This window comes from Acomys minous, assembly GCF_964271855.1.
Source record: "Acomys minous genome assembly, chromosome: 1".
NCBI lineage: Eukaryota > Metazoa > Chordata > Mammalia > Rodentia > Muridae > Acomys > Acomys minous.
The window spans coordinates 41,775,127-41,788,277 of NC_140483.1; the positions used below are offsets into that span (position 1 = coordinate 41,775,127).

General features: G+C 38.1%; 1 protein-coding gene across 3 annotated transcripts in view; it reads left to right on the plus strand.

The window, feature by feature from the left end:
* The window catches only part of HMCN1 (hemicentin 1), a 494,329-nt gene that overhangs the window by 323,263 nt on the left and 157,915 nt on the right, over positions 1-13,151 (plus strand). For all 3 annotated transcript variants that reach the window (XM_084782016.1, XM_084782014.1, XM_084782015.1), the window contains exons 31-35: positions 1,647-1,925; positions 2,365-2,646; positions 4,489-4,597; positions 5,441-5,610; positions 6,928-7,082. In XM_084782016.1, coding sequence (XP_084638142.1) covers positions 1,647-1,925; positions 2,365-2,646; positions 4,489-4,597; positions 5,441-5,610; positions 6,928-7,082 — 995 coding nt within the window. The remainder of the gene's footprint in view (positions 1-1,646; positions 1,926-2,364; positions 2,647-4,488; positions 4,598-5,440; positions 5,611-6,927; positions 7,083-13,151) is intronic.

The following is a 13,151-nucleotide window of genomic DNA, read 5'->3' on the forward strand; positions in this document are numbered from 1 at the left end:
TTTTTTACCATCATCGTTATGACACATCTTAGCAAATTCTACTTCAATTAGTGTTGCTTGGACTTCAGTGAGGATATTTGTGTTAATATTTGTTCTGCATAGATTGCTCTTAGAGACTAATTCTTTACTTTGTCAAACTTTACATGACTCTGCCAAACAAGACAGAACAGCTTAGTATTGGTAACATCTGTCAGTGTGTCAGAGGCAAGAACAGTTGACAGAACAAGTTGCCCTTTACAACTGACTGTTCATATTGCTCCCAGTGTCATCAGGGTCCTTGGTTATTCTCACTGAAGAGCTAATAATCAACAAATTGGTTTTCTCTGGATACTTCTCTTCAGCTGCCACACTAGTAATTAACTTAATTATATTACCATTGAAAAATAGCTTCTTTTCTGGCTAACAAGCACCTTATAAACTTATTTTGGTGCAATAAAGTAAAATAAAATAAAATGAACTGGTATATTACAGGAGCTAACTAAGAGAGCTCTGGTCGCCATAGCCAGCTAATTAAACACTGTGCTGGGTTATATCTCAAAGTGTAATATAAGGTTTAAAGACTTCATAATGAGAAAATAAATGAATCGAATTAGCTATATAAAGTGGGTAAGAGATACAAACACTGTCTCCCATATAAAATTCCAAATATATTATGAAGATATTTCCTTGTAAGAAAGTAAAATATAGCTGCCCTTATAAATCATATGGGCTGGGAGTAGTTGGGAAATATACATTTCCTGGGATAGAAGCCTGGCAAGCACGGCCCTTAGCCAGGTAGCCAGGACGACAACCTCAGCAGCAAGTCATGTTCACATCAGAATGTGATAAGCGGAACAACACCTTACCCCCCACCCCAGCCCAGCCCCCCCTCTGCCCCCAGAGCCCAGGCTCATCACATGAAGGAAACTCTACAGAATATTCTTTTCTAAACTATAAACATTGATTAACATTATATATTAGGGCACTCAACTGTAAACACGTGCCCTTTGAGTTTGAGTTCTTCAAATTGTTGCATTTGTAGTGTGACTTTGCAAGAGTCAAGTTGCAAATATGTAGCTGAGATTGAGCAATGTAAGGTCTTGTTTTCCAACAACTCCAGTCCTCAGTGGCCTGAGCATGAGGCCACCAATTAGTGGAAGCTACCCATGGAGCCAATTAGATGTGTACAGTTGGATGAATGGACTCCTGCACTTAAAAACTAATACTAATAAGAAAGAACAGACTCCACAGCTGCTTCCAGTAACTGGTCCTGAAAGTACTCAGAGTTGGAGCTTACATATTTTGGAAGAAAAGAGCATGTGATCATCCTTTGGTATGAGTTGTGAATGCAATGTGTCTACTTTAAGTGAGGCTTTGGCTTATGTTGCTATGTTTGTTGAAGCTAAGGTGCTTGGCTATCCTCCTTTGATCTCTCACATGAGCTCCTGAAACTGAAACTGTGGCTTTCCTGTTTCCCTGGAAGCTGGAACCAGAAAGGGGAGTGATAGAGTTTATCTGGACCAGATAGCCAAGCAGTCACCTGTAGATGACCACAGACTTCCTATCATTGATATGCATTTATTAGACTAAAGATGTAGGCAACCATAGCATTTACTGTCATGGTGATGCAGATGCTAAACTTGAATTCGTTTTGAAATCTTTTGTAGTTCCACCTAGTATTAAAGGAGGGAATGTGACCACGGAAATATCAGCGTTGCTCAACAGCATGGTTAAAATGGAATGTGAGACACGGGGTCTTCCATTGCCTGCCATTACCTGGTATAAGGATGGCCAGGTGGTCATATCCAGCTCACAAGCACTTTATGTTGATAAAGGACAATTTCTTCACATTCCAAGAGCAGAGGTCACTGATTCAGGAACATATACATGTCATGTATCCAATGTTGCTGGAACAGCTGAAAAATCATTCCATGTTGACATCTATGGTAAGGACTTGTAACCTTCACTGGATGCCTTTCTAATATCCTCACATCTAGCTTATTCATTAATGAAGCCTTGGTGGGAAGTTTTCTCACTATATATTGGAAGAGTTTGCTATAATTTTGAAAAAACTATTTACAAAAGCTAAAGCTAGCAAAATGTAGCTGATTCCTTTAACTAGCCTTTCTGCTTAGAACTTGGAGCATCGCAAGGTAAAGTGGTTGTTAGGATTAAGATCTTTCTCTGCTATTTTTCTTGTGTTAGCCTGACAGTCCATAGCATTCCAGAATACATAGAGTAGTTGTAGATCAGGTGAACCAAGAAATTTTTCCCTCATAGACGTTCGTATGGTCAAAGTATATGAGAAAAAAATATCCCTTTACTTACAATGTTCTTTTATAACTGGGAAAAGAATTACCTGAAATACTGCTTTTTTCTTCCTAGTTCCTCCAATAATTGAAGGTGACTTGGCCACTCCTTCCAATAAGCAAGTTGTTATTGGTCAGTCATTGATCCTGGAGTGTAAAGCTGCTGGCAATCCCCCTCCTATTCTCACTTGGTTGAAAGATGGTGTACCTGTGAAAGCTAGCGACAACATCCAAATAGAAGCTGGTGGGAAAAAACTCGAAATCTTGAGTGCCCTAGAAGTTGATCAGGGAGAATACATATGTGTGGCTACCAGTGTGGCAGGAGAACGGGAAATCAAATATGAAGTTGATGTCTTAGGTAAGTAAGGATGCCAGAGTCTGGATTGTCAGACTCACAGTGCTGGATTATTGAACACATTTTGGATCATTTAGTAATAATGCAATCTAAGTTCATTGTAGTGAGCTGTTCAGGTGGGTTTCTCAAGAGTCCTGTTATCAAACTTTCATGCAACTATTCCATTGATTTTGTTATGAATGTGCTTTTTTTTTGCAAGGCATCCTCATAACTCTATTCACAGATGGTCATAGTGAGTCACGAGTTGTTTTTTCATCATAATCACTGTGTCAGACCACAGAAAACAATCTCTGGATCTTGGGAGATCATCTTGCAATCTTGAGACTCCATAATTGCAGCCAGAAGATTCTTAAATGGATGTTATTATGCAAACAAACAATGTAAACCATGGATAAACTTTACATTAGTATAGCATTTGTATGGCAGAGAAAATTCCCCAGTGACAGAAATATATTCATCATGGCAAATACTTATTGTAAAATACATCTATAACTTCAAATTGTTTTGACTATTAAACTCTTATGAAAAATATAATTTTTAAAATCTTGTACTTAGAATTGCTTGATGTCAGGGTGGATTCCTTTCTGTAGATATTTCTATTTGGGAGGGGGAACCTGCTAGCTCAGAGAGGCAGAGAAAGCACCAGATGATCTTCCTTCTGAGCTCACCCCTCAGATGAAAAAGCCCAAAAATCTCACTAGCTGAATTGGCAGCACAGGAAGAAAAGACAAAAAACTAAAAGCCAAAGGGCTTGCTAGCTCAAAGCTCAAAAGCCTGCTTCTACTTATCCATGCTCTCTTAAGTATCCTTCAACCCAAAGTCCCTCCTACACTTTAATCCCTGTCAACTGGTTTCTCAGTCTCCTCTTGACCTAGGGTTATCTTTATTAAATACTGTGTACAGAAATCCTTTGTATTAAAGGTGTGTGCTGGGTCTGAGCTATACCATAATCACTTGTTTACAGTAAACAGAAAGCTCTTGGATTAAAAGTGTGTGTTGGTGCTGAGCCACACCACACAAATCACATGTTTTTATAGTACCCAGTCTTGGGGTTCACAATGGGATCAACTATCCTGCAACATTTCTCCCTTTTGTCTAAACAAAAGACTCTTCTCTAACATCAATAAACTACAATATCTGGTAAAAAAAAATACACTCATAATGTCCTGTCCATTAGTATTTGGCAACCTTGGAGAAAGTATTCTACTATCTATCCTATCTTGGTGAGTCCAAAGTTCTATACCTAAATCACTTTGTACCATAACTTGCATGACCAGTAAAAAAAAAAAAAAAAAAAAAAAAACCATCCTTTTAGACCTAAAACATCTTAAATCTTAAAAAATTTAAGCTTAATTGTAAGACTATACTATTTAGTCTTTAACCTCATCAGAGACCTGAGAAGGATAAATATTATCTAAATAAACAGTAGGAGCAGAGCAAGCAGCTTCCAAAAACTATAGAAATGACAGATTGTTGACTGCTTGGACAGTCACCCAAGATATCTCTATAACATTGAAGCATCATCTTCAGCCTTCTGGCTCAGAATATCTGGCAGACTTTTGTGTGAAGAACGTAGTATGAAGGACTTGCCTACTTTGTCCTTGCAAAGCTCAGCACTTAACTTTCCTGCGTCCAGTTTGTCCATTTTAGGCAGAAACCTGTCCATAGAAAATCAAGAGAATTTTCTTATCTGGTGGCCATCTTACCATATATGAAGGCAGAAACTTAAAGGAGAACGTTTTGATGCTCATCTTCTTCTTCAAAGTCGAAAGAGGGTGCTGCCAGGAGCAGACATGTCTCAATGTCTTTGCCTGCTACATTTCATCTTTTTTTCTTTCTTTCTAGTGCCACCAGCTATAGAAGGAGGAGATGAAACATCCTACTTTATTGTGATGGCAAATAACCTCCTGGAGCTAGAGTGTCAGGTCACAGGTTCTCCCCCACCAACTATCATGTAAGCGTTTTGGTATGTCTTCTAAATACCTCTCACTTCTTAATACAAGTGTTTTGGAGTTGTTCTGAAGGATTTTGACATTGAGGAGCCTCAATTCAGAATCATATTCCTCTTTGAAAAGATACAGTCCATATGCATGGCAGCTGGTACTTGATACTCAAGAAGCACATATACTGGCACAATTGGAGAAAGACCCATATATAAGCTTAGAAATTATATCTTATTCAGAAGATATAGACAGCTAAGCACTATTAAAATTACACCTCCTGGGATACTGACATGTGTAACAGACTATTTAATTTAAAAAATAACAGAAATATTGGGGAAATGGAAATGGGAGAGGTTAGCATGCTTGCATTCTTGCCCAGCTGGTCCCTTTCCTATATTCTCAAAGCATTATTGCATATACAATTTACGATTCCAAAATAATATGAGGCATATGAAAGAAGAGTTGGGTGACTACTTTTCATACATTATACAGTGATAATACACAAAACTATAAAGCTCTATGATTTCAATATTTGATTTACAAACATTGGAAGCTCATTTTCATCTTGTTGGTTAATGTTATTTAAATATTGCAGTGAATAGTATAATTTGTCCCTTTCTACAAACTAACTTACCAGAAGAATAACGAAGTCATTATATTCTTGAGTTCCAACTGTATGTCAATTTCCCTGAGAGACCATGTTTCCTTTTTACTTCTCTTTCTATCTTATTTTACAGTGATTGATTAGGAGATCAGGTGAATGCATAGCAGAGAATAAATACAACATAAACATAAGCTATAGGAAAAGCTTATATGCAATACGTATCTAGATATCTTTTTGCCTTTTCCTACAGGTGGCTAAAAAGTGGTCAGCTAATTGATGAAAGAGATGGATTCAAGATCTTACTAAATGGACGCAAACTGATTATTGCTCAGGCTCAAGTGTCAGACACAGGCCTATACCAGTGTGTGGCAACAAACACTGCAGGGGACCACAGGAAGGCGTTTGAAGTGACAGTTCATGGTATGCCAAACAAAGGATGGATGCTCTGAATTTTAAACTACCTTGTGCCTTATTATCTAATTCAGATAGAAGCAGAGCCACCTGGAGAAATCTTGAGTTGTATAAAGTAGTGTGAAAAGGACAACTGTAGTTAAATAATGGCAGATTTACATTATTTTCCTGATGCCGAGGTTCACCGAAAGTATCGTGGGAATTTGATTAGACAAAAATTAAAAGTTAGCAAGTGTATTCAACATGGTGTCAGAAGGGGTTAAGGGAGCTAGAATATTATAGAAGAGGAAGGCAGCGACTTCCAAGTAAATGGGGTTATGTCAACCTTTAAGGACTTGACCCAAGCAGGAGTGATTATAAACAGTGTCTTCCAGAAGCAAGGCTTAGTGTGTAATTGCAGGATCCAAGAACATAAGCACATTCAGAGTACTGGCACATTAAGGTTATGACCATGAATCTAATGACAAGGACAAACTTCTGCCAGGGCACTATGTGTCCCCCTCGCCAGCAGAACATGAGAAGGAAAAGACTGAGACCAGAAACTGAGGAGCCGTTCGGAAGGCATGGAAGAGGAACCTGTGAAGATTGACTACATTCTTCCCTCTGGCTCTGTAGACTCTCTTAAGTTCCATTTTTCCATGTCCCTCTATGGAACACAGACAAATCTAGCCCACAGTCTCGATTCCAGGTTCTTGAGAGAGAGAGAGAGTGCTAACTGACAAGGCTAGCTTCGATGACATTATGACCCCAGGTTCAGTCAGCCTTATTGGGAACAAATCCACATCTATAAATGCTGCTTGAATCTAGAGTTAGTTTAATGAGGTCACTTCAGAGAAATGATGGTAATTATCAATTGGAAAAACAAGCCAATAGGTAGGAGTTAAAAACACAGGATAGGTTACAGTAGCCATATAGACATTTTGGCTATTTGAATTTATTAAGACTCCGAACTAAGAATGCATGTTATCTAAAATGACCAAAAGTTAAAAATTAAATGTAAGATGAAGTTGTGTCACTATTTGTGAAATATGTTATGTTTCAAATTTTAAAGTTTCAGGTCACTTAAAAATATTTTAAATATGTTTTTATTAATCCTTTGAGAATTTCATGCTTTCATACAATATAGCTTGATCACACATGCTCCCATTTCTCTCTCAACCTCCTCTGGGAGTCATCCCACACACATAGCCCAACTTTATGTCCCAGAGGTTTTATATATATATAACCAGAGAGGCCTTTTGTGTTGCCCATGTATGCATGAGTGCCTCCCATATCCTTTTAGGTCTGTTGTGGTTTTCATTCTTTCCCACCCTTCTTTTCATCTAGTTCCTCCAACAATTAAGTCCTTAGACCTTCCTGAGAAGACTGTGGTGAGATACAAGTCAGTCACCTTGCAGTGTGTAGCCAACGGTATTCCAAACCCATCCATTACATGGCTGAAGGATGGCCAGCCTGTGAACACTGCTCAAGGAAACCTCAGAGTGAGTAGAAGACATTGAGTCCAAGTTGAGGCCGCTGTGTAGGTCTTGCTAATTCTGTCATCTCATTCTTTTTTAATTATAGATTTTCCTAGCTATGTGCGGTGGCGCACACCTTTAATCCCAGCACTTGGGAGTCAGAGGCAGACAGATCTCTGTGAGTTCAAGGCTAGAGTTTCCTAGAAGGAAGATTTGGTAGAAATTTGGTTAAAAATATATTTTCTTTCATTTCTTAATGGAGTTAAATAACCGCACTGATAGAAAGTGTAATACAGGAGTTGTGATTATTTTGATTTATGCCTTCAACACTTGATATCTTTTTTTTAAGATTTTATTTATTATGTATACAGGGTTCTGCATGTGCACCTACAGGCTAGAAGACAGCATCAGATCATATTATAGATGGTTGTGAGCCACCATGTGGTTGCTGGGAATTGAACTCAGGACCTTTAACACTTGATATCTTATAAATGAATGAATATCAGTTCTGTCTCACATGCTGACTGTGCTCTCTGGAATTAGAAACTAGGTAAACAGAGGCATAGCTGACAGATTTCTGAGGCAGATAATCTAATTGGTGAGCTTTAAAATCAGAAATAGCCAGACCTGGTAGTTTAGCCGCATTTTAGCTATTTGGTTTAGCTATTTCGGAGGCAGAGGCAGGAAGATTGATGGTCAGGCCTACCTTGACTACAGAACAAGTTTGAGCCTGCTCTAAGTAACTTGGGGAATCTCTGTCTCAAAGTAAAAACACATAGCTAGGGCTGGAGATGCTTCTCCATGGGGGGTGATTGCAAGGCCCTGGTTTCAATCCACATTCCTACGAAAAAATGCTGAATCAATATATTTTTCTAGTACGATCAAGTTAATTGGCAAATGGCATCTTGACTTTTACTTCATATTTTCCATATATGATAAGTCTTGAGTTTTCCTCATTATAAATTATACACATATCTGTTTACGAATCAATTCAGATCCTCATGTGGAATTTAAAAAAAAAACTCACATATCTGCACAAAAGAAAAATTCAGTACACGGACTTCAAATACAGTGCAGGTAAGAGATGTACCCACTGGTCACACAAATAGACCATTATGGAACATAATGACTATATTAAAGAGGGAATACAGAGAGGTACAGACTATGTGAGGAAAGGATTTGGGCCAAGTTGTGAAGAGTGCACCGGATCAAGTGAAAAAGAAATAAGCCCCGAGAGTGTGTGCACAGGCCAATGCTTTCAGGAGAGTGTGGCCCCTCTTAGAGTGGTCTGAAGAAGAGAGGAAAGGGAGAGTAGAGGCTGGCATACAGCAGTGGAGATTAGGAGGTTAAAGAGATAAAAGAGGAGTGACACGACCAGGTTTACATTTATTTTTATTTTTATTTAACAATTTTTGTTTAAGTAATTTATTCAGATTGCATCTCAATTGTTATCACCTCACTTGTATCTTCCCATTCTCCCGTCCCTCCTTCTTTCACCCTATTCCCCTCCTCTAGGTCTGTGACATAAGGGGACCTCCTCCCCCACCATATGACACAGCCTATCAGGTCTCATCCTGATAGCCTGCTTACCCTTCCTCTGTGTGCCACCAGGCCTCCCCACCAAGGGGAAGTGGTCAAATAGGGGGCACAGAGTTCATGTCAGAGTAGTCCCTGCTCTCCACACAACAGTGGAGAATGTGATGTCCATTAGCTAGATCTGAATATGGATTTTAGGTTTGCTGCATGCATTGTCTTTGGTTGGTACAGTAGTTTGAGCAGATGCCCCTGGGTCCAGATCTGCCAGTCTTGATGGTCTGGACTTCTTGTAGGTTTCTAAGATCTTCTGGATCCTTACATTTCCCCATTCTCCCATACCTCTCTCACCTGGAGTCCCACCAGGAAGTCCAAGCATCTATCTGGATTTCCTGCTAAGTGAAGACTTTCAGAGGACATCCCTTTTGGGCTAGTGTCCAGTTATAAGTATACACCATGTGAATCTTTCTGGGTCTGAGTTAACTCACTCAGGATGATGATTTCTAGTTCCACCCATTTGCCTGCAAATTTCAAGATTTCCTTGTTTTTAATAGCTGAGTAGTATTCCATAGTGTAGATGTACCACAGTTTCCTTATCCATTGTTCAACTGAGGTTGTTTCCAGATTCTGGCTATTATGAACAAGTCTGGTATGAACATGGTTGAGCATATGTCCTTGTGTAGTGGAGCAGCTTTTGAGTATGTTCTAAGGAGTGGAATAGCTGGGTCTAGAGGTGTGATGGAGCATTTTGGGAGTATATTTCAAGGAGTGCAATAGCTGGGTCTTGAGTTATCCCTATTCCCAGTTTTCAGAGGAAGCATCAGAGTGATTTCCAAAGTGGTTATACAAGTTTGCACTCCACATCCTCACCAGCATGTACTGTCACTTGAGTTTTTTATCTAAACCACTCTGTTGGGTGTAATATGGAATCTCAGGGTCATTTTGATTTGCATTTCTCTGATGACTTGAGCATATCTTTAAGTGTTGCTCAGCCATTTGATATTTCTTTGTTGAGAATTCTCTGTTTAATTCTGAGGCCCATTTCTTAATTGGGTTATTTGGTTTGATTGTGTTCAATTTCTTGAGCTCTTTATATATTTTGGATATTAACCTTCGCCAGATGTACTGTTGGTGAAGATCTTTTCCCAGTCTGTGGGCTGTCGCTTTGTTCTGTTGACCATGTCTTCTGCCTTACTGAAGCTTCTCAGCCTCATGAGGCCCATTTATTAATTGTTGACCTTAGAGCCTGGGCTGTTGGTGTTCTGTTCAGGAAGTTGTCTCCTGTGCCAATGCATTCCAGGATCTTCCCCACATTTTCTTCTACCAGATTTAGTGTCTCTGGTTTGATGTTGAGGTCTTTAATCCACTTGGACTTCAGTTTTGTGCACAGTGATAAATATGGATCTACTTGCATCTTTCTACATGTAGATATCCAGTTAGACCAGCATCATTTGTTGAAGATGATATCCTTTTTCCATTGAATAGATTTGGCTTCTTTGTCAAAAATCAAGTGTCTATATGTGTGTAGATCTATTTCTGGGTCTTCAATTCAATTCCATTGATCAACCAGCCTATTGCTATTCCAGTACCAAGCTGTTGTAATTACTGTCGCTCTATAGTACAGTTTGAGATCAGACATGGAGATTCCTCCAGAGGATCTTTTATTGTACGGGATTGTTTTAGCTACTATGGGTTTTGTTGGGTTTTTTTTCCATATGAAGTTGAGAATTGATTTTTAAATGTCTTTTAAAATGTGTAGGTATTTTGATAGGGATTACATTGAATCTGTAAGTTGCTTTTGGTAAGATGACCGTTTTTACTATGTTAATTCTTCCAATCCATGAACAAGGGAAAATTTTTCATCTTTTGATGTCATCTTCAATTTCCTTTTCAGAGATTTGAAGTTTTTTTTCATATAAGTCTTTGCTTAGTTAGTTACACCTAGATACTTTATATTACTTGTGGCTATTGTGAAGGGTGTAGTTTCCCTAATTTCTTTCTCAATATGATTGTCATTTGAATACAGGAACACTACTGACTTTTTTGAGTTAATTTTGTATCCAACCACTCTAGCTGTAGGAATTCTCTGGTGGAATTTAGGGGGTCACTTATGTATACTGTCGTATCATATTTTCTGCAAATAGGGATAATCTGACTTCCTCCTTTCCCATTTTTATCCCTTTTGTTGTCTTATTGCTCTGGATAGAATTTCAAGAACTATATTGAAGAGATATGGAGAAAGTGGGCAGCCTTGCCTGGTCTGCAATTTTAGAGGAATTTCCTTGAATATCTCTCAATTTAATTTGATGTTGGCTATTTGCTTGCTGTATATAGCCTTTATTATGTTTACATATGTGCCTTATATGCCTGATTTCTTCAAAATTTTAAACATGAATGGGTGTTGGATTTTGTCAAATGCTTTTTCTGTATCTAAGGAGGTGATCATGTAGTTTTTTTTTTATTTCAGTTTGTTTATATGGTGGATTACATAGATGGATTTCTGTATATTGAACCATCCCTGCATGCCTGAACTGAAGCCTACTTGGTCATGGTGAATGACACCTTTGATGTACTCTTAGATTTGGTTTGCGAGTGTTTTATTAAGTATTTTTGCATCAATGTTCATAAGAGAAATTGGTCTGAAATTCTTTGTTGGGTCTTTGTGAGGTTTGGGTATCAAAGTGATTGTGGCCTCACAGAATAAGTTTGGTAATGTTCCATCCATTTCTATTTTGTGGAGAAGCTTAAAGAGTATCGGTATTAGCTCTTCTTTGAAGGTCCAGTAGAATTCTGTGCTGCAACCATCTGGCCTTGGGCTTTTTTTGGCTGGGAGACTTTCAATGACTGTATCCATTTCTGTAGGAGAAATAGGACTATTTAATTTGTTTATCTGATCTTGATTCAACTTTGGCAAATGGAAACAATCAAGAAAATTGTCCATTTCCCTTAGATTTTCAAATTTTGTGGTATATATGCCTTTGAGGTAGGACTTAATTATTCTTTGTACTTCCTCAGTGTCTGTTGTTATGTCTCCCTTTTCATTTCTGATTTTGTTGATTTGGATAGTGTCTCTCTGTGTTTTAGTTAGTTTGGCTAATGGTTTCTCTATCTTGTTGATTTTTCTCAAAGAACCAGCTCCTGGTTTTGTTAATTCTTTGAATAATTTTCTTTATTTCTAATTTATTGATTTCATCTCTGAGTTTCATTATTTCTAGATGTCTACTCCTCTTGGGTGATTCTGCTTCTTTTTTCCCTAGGACTTCTTGAAGTGTTTTTAAGCTACCTATATGAGATATTTCCAATTTCTTTATGAAGGCACTTAGTGCTATGAATTTTCCTCTTAGCACTGCTTTCAATGTGTTCCATAAATTAGGGTGTGTTGTACCTTCATTTTCATTGAATTTTAGTAATTCCTTAATTTCTTTTCTTTTTTTTATTTCTTTCCTGACCCAGTTGTCATCAAGTAGAGAGTTGTTTGGTTGCCATGTGTGTGCAGGCTTTTTGTTAATTCTGTTGTTTTTGAAGTCCAGCTTATTCCATGGTGATCTGATAGGACATAAGGTATTATTTCAGTCTTCTTGTTTCTATTGAGGCTTGCTTTGTGACCTACTCTGTGATCATTTTTGGAGAAGGTTCCATGAGGTACTGAGAGGAAGGTATAATCTTTGGTATTTGGGTGAAAAAATCTGTTAGATCCATTTGATTCATGACATATGTTAGTGTCACTATTTCTCAGTTTAGTTTCTGTTTCATTGACCTATCCTTTGGTGAAAGTGGAGTGTTGAAGTCTCCCACTATTAATGTGTGGGGATTGACGTGTGGTATAAGCTTTGCTAATATTTCTTTTACAAATGTGGGTACCCTAGTGTTTGTGGTTACATGTTCAGAATTGTGATGTCATCTTGGTTAAACTTACCTTTGATTAATATGAAGCGTCCTTCCTCTAATTTACTAAATATTAAAATGGCTACACTAGCTTGCTCCTTGTGTCTGTTTGCTTGGAATACCCTTTTCCAGCCTTTTACCCTGAGTTAATATCTACCCTTGTGGCTGAGATGTGTTTCTTGAATGCAGAATTATGTTGGGTCTTGTTTATGCATCCGTTCAGTTCATCTGTGTCTTTTTATTGGAGAATTGAGACCATTAATGTTAAGAGATATTAATGACCATTGACTGTTAAGTCCCTTGAGTTTGATGTTGGTTGCAGTAGACTGTTTGTGTGGATATGTTTCGCAACAGTGAAATTATCTATTTCCTGTGTTATTTTGGTTGTAGTTTGTCACTTTAGATTGTAGTTTTCTCTAGTAACTTCTGTAGGGTCAGATTAATTAATAGGTACTGTTTGAATATGTTTTTGTCATGGAATATCATTTTTCTCCATTAATGATTATTGAATGTCTTGCTGGGTTTAGTATTCTGGACTGGCATCTGTGGTCTCTTAGGGTTTGTAGGATCTCTGCCCAGGCCTTTCTGGCTTTTATGGTCTCTGCTGAGAAGTCAGTATAATTTTTGATAGGTTTGCCATTATATTTTACTTGGCCTTTTTCCCTTGCCACTTTT